At 40.3% G+C, this 9,102-nt stretch overlaps 1 protein-coding gene and 1 non-coding gene across 6 annotated transcripts in view; both read left to right on the forward strand.

The window, feature by feature from the left end:
- The window catches only part of LOC126355163 (heterochromatin protein 1-like), a 108,897-nt gene extending 100,328 nt beyond the window's left edge, over positions 1-8,569 (forward strand). For 3 of the 5 annotated variants that reach the window (XM_050005372.1, XM_050005371.1, XM_050005375.1), the window contains 2 exons: positions 5,474-5,583; positions 8,078-8,569. In XM_050005372.1, coding sequence (XP_049861329.1) covers positions 5,474-5,583; positions 8,078-8,102 — 135 coding nt within the window. In that variant the 3' untranslated portion in view covers positions 8,103-8,569. The remainder of the gene's footprint in view (positions 1-5,473; positions 5,584-8,077) is intronic. The other 2 variants (XM_050005373.1, XM_050005374.1) reach the window with 1 other exon arrangement.
- On the forward strand, positions 3,691-3,763 carry Trnav-cac (transfer RNA valine (anticodon CAC)). Its single transcript has one exon. It is a non-coding gene; the product is annotated as a tRNA-Val (tRNA).
- Positions 8,570-9,102: the final 533 nt, after the last annotated feature.

Here is a 9,102-nt window from a genome sequence, read left to right on the forward strand (position 1 = left end):
TGTAACCGCCCCCAGTGTAAAACCTGTCCCATGCACCCTCCCACCACCAACTACTCCAGTCCTGTAACCCGGAAGGTGTACACGATCAAAGGCAGAGCCACATGTGAAAGCATCCACGTGATTTACCAACTGACCTGCCTACACTGTGAAGCTTTCTATGTGGGAATGACCAGCAACAAACTGTCCATTCGCGTGAATGGACACAGGCAGACAGTGTTTTTTGGTAATGAGGATCACCCTGTGGCTAAACATGCCTTGGTACACAGCCAGCACATCTTGGCACAGTATTACACCGTCCGGGTTATCTGGATACTTCCCACTAACACCAACCTGTCAGAACTCCGGAGATGGGAACTTGCCCTTCAGTATATCCTCTCTTCTCGTTATCTGCCAGGCCTCAACCTCCGCTAATTTCAAGTTGCCGCCGCTCATACCTCACCTGTCTTTCAACAACATCTTTGCCTGTGTACTTCCACCTCGACTGACATCTCTGCCCAAACTCTTTGCCTTTACAAATGTCTGCTTGTGTCTGTGTATGCGCGGATGGATATGTGTGTGTGCGCGCGTGAGTGTATACCTGTCCTTTTTTCCCCTTAAGGTAAGTCTTTCCGCTCCCGGGATTGGAATGACTCCTTACCCTCTCCCTTAAAACCCACATCCTTTCGTCTTTCCCTCTCCTTTCCTCTTTCCTGAAGAAGCAACTGTTGGTTACGAAAGCTTAAATTTTGTGTGTATGTTTGTGTATCTATCGACCTGCCAGCGCTTTTGTTAGGTAAATCACATAAACTTTGTTTAGATATATTTTTCCCACGTGGTATGTGGGAAACATTCCACGTGTTTATATATATATATATATATATATATATATATATATATATATATATATATATATATATATATATATACACACCAAAAAAGATAAAGAAAATTACTAGCCACATGTTTTTCACAGCTTTTTAAATTGTCTCAAACCTAAAGAGAGATTCCGAAAAGTGCAGCCAGAAATCTCGCCACAAAACTCATCACCACCAACACAAGAAAAACTTTCTGCGCACATCAAGAAACTTAAAAGCAATAAAACATCAGGGGTGGACGGAATTGAGCAGAACTCTTTAAGAATTTATCCCAAAGTTCACTAAAAAAAATCACTCAAATAATCCAAAACATCTAGCAAACCGAAAAAATCCTGGATGACTGGAAGATTGCTCCTGAACTGTGAATCACCTGACACGTTATTTGATTACCAGGACAGCACCAAGCCTCCAAACTCACAACCCACGGCAAAAGAAGTAGTAACAAAAGTCATCCCGTCCTTGAAAAAGAACAAAGCATCAGGAGAAGACTCAGTAGTGGCTGAACTATGGAAGGAGACAAGACTGTAAGCAAGTTGACAGAAATCTCAAAAGAACATTTGGGAGACGCAAACATTAATTAGGGACTGGAAGGGGACTTGACTGACATCAATAATTATCGAGGAATCTCAGTGGTACCTTTCACATAAAAGATTTTCTCCAAGGCCTTTCTAAACAGAGCCAAACCTCAACTGAACCCACGGCTACGGGAATGCCAGGCAGGATTTAGTAAAGGATGCTTTTGTACTGAACCGATACTGAACCAGAAGTCAGTGCTACAGCAAGTAAAACTGGCTGATAAGAAATATGTCATTATCTTCATTGGTTTCAAGAAGGCATATGACTCAGTTGGTAGGCCTTTTCTCATGAAGATCCTGCAAGAACTAGGGCTAGATGAGAAGACCCACAGCCTTATCCAATAGACTTTAAGCAACACCAGGTCACGAGTAAAATTCAGAGGAACCCTCTCAGAAAGTTTTGAAATCAAATTGGGAGTAAGACACGGAGGTAGTCTGTCCCCCCTCCTCTTAAACTGTACTCTGGAAAAGGTAATAAGAGAGCGGCGGAAGGAGTTAGCTCGAGAAGGGATTCAAAGTGGTATCTCTCTGGGACATAAGTGCAATGGGCTCAGTGTTGATTGCCTGGCATTTGCTGATGACCTAGTCATCTGTCCTGAAGCCTTATATGCTTCAGAATGTTTAATGCTCAATAGGAAGGGATTTACTGAAAACCTCGAAATCCAGGAGAGAAAGATAATGAGGAAGATACTGGGGTCAGTCAAGGAAGGTGACCCAACCGAGAGCTCTACAAGTACAGTGAAACACTTACAGATTTACCTAGGAGAAGACGTTTAGCATTCTATAGACACGTTTACAGGCTGCATCATGACAGATTGTCCAACCAGTTTCTCTGTTACTGGCAAAAGAGGAAGACAAAGTCACCATGGTTGATGGGAGTGGAGCAAGATCTTCAGGAACTAGGAGTAACAGAAGGAAACGTGAAGGATCAGAAAATACTCAGGAAGAAGCTTAGACAAAAGAGGTTCCAGGACAGACTATCGAGAAAGAAGACTGGTGTCCTCTGGACACAGGAGAGGAAGGAACAACACAGCCAGAGGATGCGTAACTACTCGGCAAACGTCAAAGCCCACTCCAAATTCAATAGTTGAATGTCATGGTCCTTTGTTGGCCTATACAAAATAATAATAATAATAAAACACTCTGCAAGTCTTAACATTGCTGTTTAATAACTCTGCACCTTTGGCGCAGCAGCCCTGATTGTCAGCAACTGTATATTCTTCCAGTTTGAAAGCAGGGTTACCACTTGTGAGGGAGTCCTGTCTTGCTTAAAATTTCTTGGCATTTGACCCTGACACTGGTCAGACAAGACCTCCCCAAATACCAGAAAAACTTCGTAGAATAAAACTCCAAATATGAACATTGCCTGGATTTATTATCCACAGACTAGCTTGAGTACAGTATCCTGGAACTTGATAATGTTGTGGCTTTGAACAGACTTGTGCAAACTTTCTCATTTCTTGGTATGGACATCAGAGACATGTTTAAGATTGTCAAGAAGCCCGAACTACAGAAGTTCGCTAGAAGTGTCTCCATGGTGCGGTGCACAGTGTTGCAGGCTCAGAGGAAATACTGATGACAAAACAAGCATGTCGAATGGAGATCTTGCATCACTGCACGACGCCTCAGGCATACGTCAGATGAAAAACATGTGACCCACTGAAACCAGAATCACCCCCATAAAGTGCCCTTGCACGCTCTTGCTATCAGATTAGAGGATCAGTTCAACTCATTGAATGCCAGTTTTGTTTTTCCTGATGGCAGTATCCTCCAGAGTAGTCTCCACACAGAGCCACAAGTGGAGGCTATTTTACCTCTGAATTAATTTACCCAAGACAGTTTCATCATTGTTAAGCCCTACTGTGAAGTTGCATGGCCTTGAAAAAATGTAACTGCAATAGATTCTGCTCTTCATTTCTGTTCATCTTGTTGCATTATTGTGTACTTTTTTTCAGTTACTTTATGCGCTATAATATAGCAGTTCTTTCTATGTACGGTCCAAATTTCATTGAGCTATGTAACTTGGCAGTGACACGTCTTGCGAAAGTTAATTTTGTCCTTCAGTTTTGCACATATTGCGTTACAGTAAGAAGTTGAAAGATATCTTCACTTGTACATCAAAGATATGGCATCACCACTGGCCTTGACACATCAGAAAAATGTTGTGCAACAAAGATCACCCCATACCATGCCAGTTATTGGGCTTTTGTGATGATGATGATAACTGCAGTCAAGCAACAACAGTTCCTCACACAATACCGAGCGAGGTGGTGCAGTGGTTAGCACACTGGACTCACATTCGGGAGGACGACGGTTCAATCCCGTCTCCGGCCATCCTGATTTAGGTTTTCCTTGATTTCCCTAAATCGCTTCAGGCAAATGCCGGGATGGTTCCTTTGAAAGGGCACGGCCGATTTCCTTCCCTATCCTTCCCTTACCCGAACTTGCGCTCCATCTCTAATGACCTCGTTGTCGACGGGTCGTTAAACACTAATCTCATCCTCCTCCTCCTCCTCACACAGATACGCCTATCATGGTACTGTATGCAGAACCAAGACTCATCAGAGACATGGTGTCACTCCTGTATCTAGTGTTCTCTTTAGGTATACCACTGTTGGAACACTGGGCACTGTGCTGACTGTCCATGGTGCTCCATACATTGTTGCACTGACTGTGTAAAACTTGTCTTGCTGTAAACAAGCCCATTTCCTGACTAAAAGTATGTGACACACCTGTACGATCCTGCACGGCGAAGCTAACAATATGTATGTCCCCTCGGGTGCTAAATCATGTCAGGCCGTTGAGTTCGTTTATGACCCTTCTGAACCCATCGATTCTACCTCTGCCTGACAGTCATGGAATCTCGACAAACCACATAAGCAATGTTACGGAACAATAAACTGCAGTCATATTAAGCATTGATCATATCACTGCTGAACTGTGACTTGCTGGTAGGGTTTCTCCTGACATGAGTTATAATATGATTTTCTCATCATCACCCAACATCCAGATGAGATTTCTGAATGAAAAACACTTTGTGTCATCTTTCTTTGGATATACAGTGTAGACGCTATTGCATGTACCTACTGTGAGCAGAGGCACTAATTTGCTAATCATTTTCATACCCATGAATGTAGTACCTTTTACACCAGTTCGACGTTAGTTGTGTAAGCCACATTTCTCATTATTCTTTTTATAGGTTTGATTGTTTGCGTAACTTTACATTTTTAATGATTATCTGTTATACAGGAACATTAATTGCACGATGCATACATACCATATGGTAGTTTCAGACTGAAGTGTACAAGGGGTAGTCATAAAATTTTAATAATCACTTTGAAAAATAATGTTATGTAATTTCTTCTTTAGTTGTGCAGTTGTGGTGCAGATTGAAATCCCAACGCCGTAGTGCTTTAGCACACCACTAGCCAAAACAAAGTGGTCCAGCCCATCAATAAAGTGGGTTATTGTGCAGCTGCTTCAGATCAGTTTAGATGGCTTCTTTACCCTTCTGGATTGGCCCAATGCTCAACATTTCTGTAACCTTTGAAACAAATTATCACATAGTATGCAATTGGACTTCTCCAGTGTCTTTTATCTCCTCTAGTGGTGTGCTACAGTATTCTTGTACAGGATTTCCATGTATATCAGGACTGTGGACATGTACCTACAAGCAAATGAACATATTAATTACATAACATTATATCCCTGTGTGTTTCAAAGAGTTTGGGGCTACTTGGCAGAGTCTAAGGCTATATTTCTGCTGCTGTGAATACCCACAGACCTCAAATTTGTATTCTATATCTGCGTATTCTGAGAAAACCATTCCTATCTGCAAACTCACAGACCTACTTTCAAAATTTGCTCGATGAACAGTTACTCGTGTACACATCATAAAAAATATACAGTAGTCCTAAGGCACCCTGCCCCATTTTTCATGTGGGTCACATGCAGTTTTATAAACTTGTTTGGCAGAAAAGAGTAATACTACAAAAATTGAAGGTTTTATATTTGTAGATGAATGTAAAAAATACTTTGTTGTAGGCTAAAAACCTCAACGTGCGTGAATTGAGAACTGATCCAGCGCACACAAATAGATACGCCGAAGAACAATCTGCCAAAAGGCAGAGTAAGCGGGGGAAAGGCAAGAAGAGGTAGGTTTCAATGAAAGTTACCAAATAGACAAAATAAAACCATTAGGCCCTCTAAAATGAAGTAAGCCTTTACTGTATTAATGTCTTTCTTAGAATATTAAGTTCTTGTGAATCCTTTTCCTATTTTACACTTGGCTAGATAGTTTGAAGTCTTACATGCTCTCGAAGTAAATTCATGACAGCATTGCATAAGGCCAGAAGGAAGCTATTGTGTTTGGATGTGCTTATGACATAGCCTTGAATGAAGTTGCCTTATTAGTCAGTATATCAACTGCCCAATATGTCTACAAGGAATGGCATACTGCTAGCAGACATGGAACACAGAGTAAGTTCAGCACAGTGTTTGTTCTGTGATGTTTTGAGATAGTTGTGCAAGATCTACACCCACTCATTCAGGTTACCGTGAACATGAATGCACTTTCTTCATCATTCTGCTCTTTTTCCTATATATTCATGATAAGCATGCTGCGGACAGTAACTTCCTCCAGTATGACAACAGCCCTGTACACATAAATTTGTGGTTTGATAAATGTGCGAGCATTGTACCGTTCCTCAGTTTGTATGCTAAATTGCACAGTCATAATCCCAAAGAAATTGTTTGGGACTATTTGGAACACTATGAACGGGGACCCAAAATTAACTATAAAGCTTGTGTACTTGAAGTACCACTTTGCACTGCCCAAGGGCTGTTGTAGGATCTCTACCAAGTCAAGCCACCAGGCAGTGTCAACAGACAGCGACTAGTATGGTTGTATGGTTTCTCTGGCAGTTCTGTGAGTGTGCATACAGTGCAGATGTGACATGAGAAAATGGCTACTTCTTACAAACAATGTGTGACTGTGAAAATTTGTTTTTTACTCGGCAAGAACTCAGTGGAAACTGTTGTGTTGGTTCAGACAGCTTACAAAGAACATACTCTTAGCAAAACTCAAATTATGAATGGTTTTTCTCAGTTTAAAAAAGAAGAAATGGCCATAAAATATCAGTCCCGTTTCAGTCACCCTTCAGCTGCTCAAAGCTTGGACAACTCCGGTCAAATCCATGATCTGATCAATGAACATTGACGCAGGACAATCAACCAGCTTGAGGACTTACCTGGGATGTTCTGGATGCTCAGTTCAATGCATTTTGACCATTGACTTTGGGATGCAAAGAGTGGCAGCAAATTACGAGCTGAGGCTTCCTGCTGGATATCAAAAGGATCATCGCATTCAAGCTTGTCATGAAATAAGGACTCATTCTTAGATGATCCAATTTCTTTCAATAAAATCGTCACAGGCTAAGATTCATGGCGCTATGTGGGTACAATCCAGACAGTAAATAAGTCAGTTCCATGGTAGTCAACTGGCTCACCTCATCAAAAAGAAACTCAGCAGGAGAAATCAAATGTCAAGGTGGTGGTGATCTATTTTTTGTCATCAAAGGGACTACACACACAGAATTTGTTCCTCAAAACTAGACAGTAAATTTACAATTCTATTTGGAGGTTGTGAAATGGGCGTGCAGATGTTTGATGTGAAAACATATGCCTGTGTGGAATTCCAGCGAGAAGCTCCTGCATGCAGCGAGAAGCTCCTGCATTGTGACACGCTCCCACACACATGGCTCTTAGTGTTCGCCAGTTTCTGTCCTCACTGAAGACGACCACCTTGATCCATGCATCATATTCATCAAAAGCATCCTTGAACTCCTTCCTGTTCCCTAGGATGAAAAGAAATTTGAAAGGGAAGTGTTTTGCCGATGTTGAAGACATAAAATGCAAATTTCACAAAGTTTCTAGCGGGTATTGAAGGGTTAATTTATAGGTGCCTCCACCACTGGAGTAAATACATACTTGGACAAGTGCATTAATGCTAATGGAGCGTACTTTGAAGGAGATTACGGTTGTATTTGAAAAACAATGAAGTGCATGTTTCCTACAAAGAAATTCCGGTTATTTTTGGGTCCCACCATCATAGGTGAGACACAGCACTAAACATCCCAGCAATTTGATAGCTTTCACGGTATCTAATCATGAATGAATGACTTCAACTGAATATGGCATTCCTGAAGAAACTTATGGACTCATATTACTTGCCAAATAAAGGCCATTATCAAGGCTAGAGGGTGTGTTTAGGCAGTATTAGTGTGTTGTCTCCTGTGTAATTATGTGTATGAGAATGGATCACTACTCACCTGAAGAGAGGAAGGTTGTTATCTAAACCGCGTTCTAAGTTCATCCTTTGGTAAACTTAACTACTCACTCTTCCAGCACCACCATCAAAAACTCCCAGTGTTACAGATGGGAGTGTCTGTTTAGCCGTATGAAGGACTTTGTCAGTAGCTTGGCAGGTAATCTTTCTTCTCGATATGTCTACCACTCATGTTTTCTCTATCCCGTAAGTGGTGGTCTGTGCTCATATAGATATTTATTTCACAATGGATTTGTTTTAAAATATATTTAAAGTGTTTTGAACAGTATGCACTTGTACAGTGAGACCATTTTTTGTTGCAGGACAACATATTATGATACTGAATAAACTGCAGAAAGAAACAAAAAATGGTGCATGTGTGATACTAGTCGCATGCCATGGCTGTCAGAATGGTGTTAAGACCTTTTTATATCTTCTTTTAATGCAGTTTAGTAGTATTTGATTTTGTGTGCAGTTTTATAGAAATGACCAATTTTTAAAGTTGTACAATCAGACTGTGTTCATTAATTGTGAAATTTTAATAATAATCTCTTAGACTATTATTATTAATGCATATTTCAAAGATTTCAGAAGTACACGGCCATAAGTTGCAATATAGTAGGGCACTATATCCTAAGATAAATAAGTTACTATAACTGCGACGATAGTTTCGTTTGAAATATTTACTTCACGAGACACATAAATCAAATAGTTCTACTATATTATTATTAATATTTAAGTTACTGTACATGTAAAACAAGTCATGTACTTCGTCATTATATTATAAAAATAAATTAAATTTGTAGAAAAGACTATATCATTCTCTGAGTTCTGTTACAGTTTTCAAACATACCTAATTATGACCGAAACATGGATCACCTAAGCATCGTGACTGGCAGTGAAAGAGTAAATTACATACAGCATAAGTAAAATATGTTTGGGCCGTAAAACCAGATACAGTCCTCACCCTCCTCCAAATATAAATGTGAAAACTAAAATGAATAATCTCAGTTGCTCGTACTTCTCTGCAAGGCTTTTGATTTGACAGTTGATGCTACTTATTTCATCAGGCAGCTTCTCATTTGGCTGTAATGAGGCAGAGGAGACACTGTTCTAGATCTTTACTCCACAGAAAATGTGGAACATGAATCAGCTTTATACCTTTCTTTGGCTATAAAGTAACTTCAATTTTCTTCGCCACAAATTGTAGCAGAGCCCCATCAGTTCATTTTATTTCATGACATTCTGTAAAACAAACAGGCATCTGTTATAAATCGCAAGCTTTTGTATCACACCCACAGCTACAGCTGCCCTTGCCTAACACAGTATTATTTATTGTGGCAAAATT

This window comes from Schistocerca gregaria, chromosome 3 (genome assembly GCF_023897955.1).
Source record: "Schistocerca gregaria isolate iqSchGreg1 chromosome 3, iqSchGreg1.2, whole genome shotgun sequence".
Taxonomy (NCBI): Eukaryota; Metazoa; Arthropoda; class Insecta; order Orthoptera; family Acrididae; genus Schistocerca; species Schistocerca gregaria.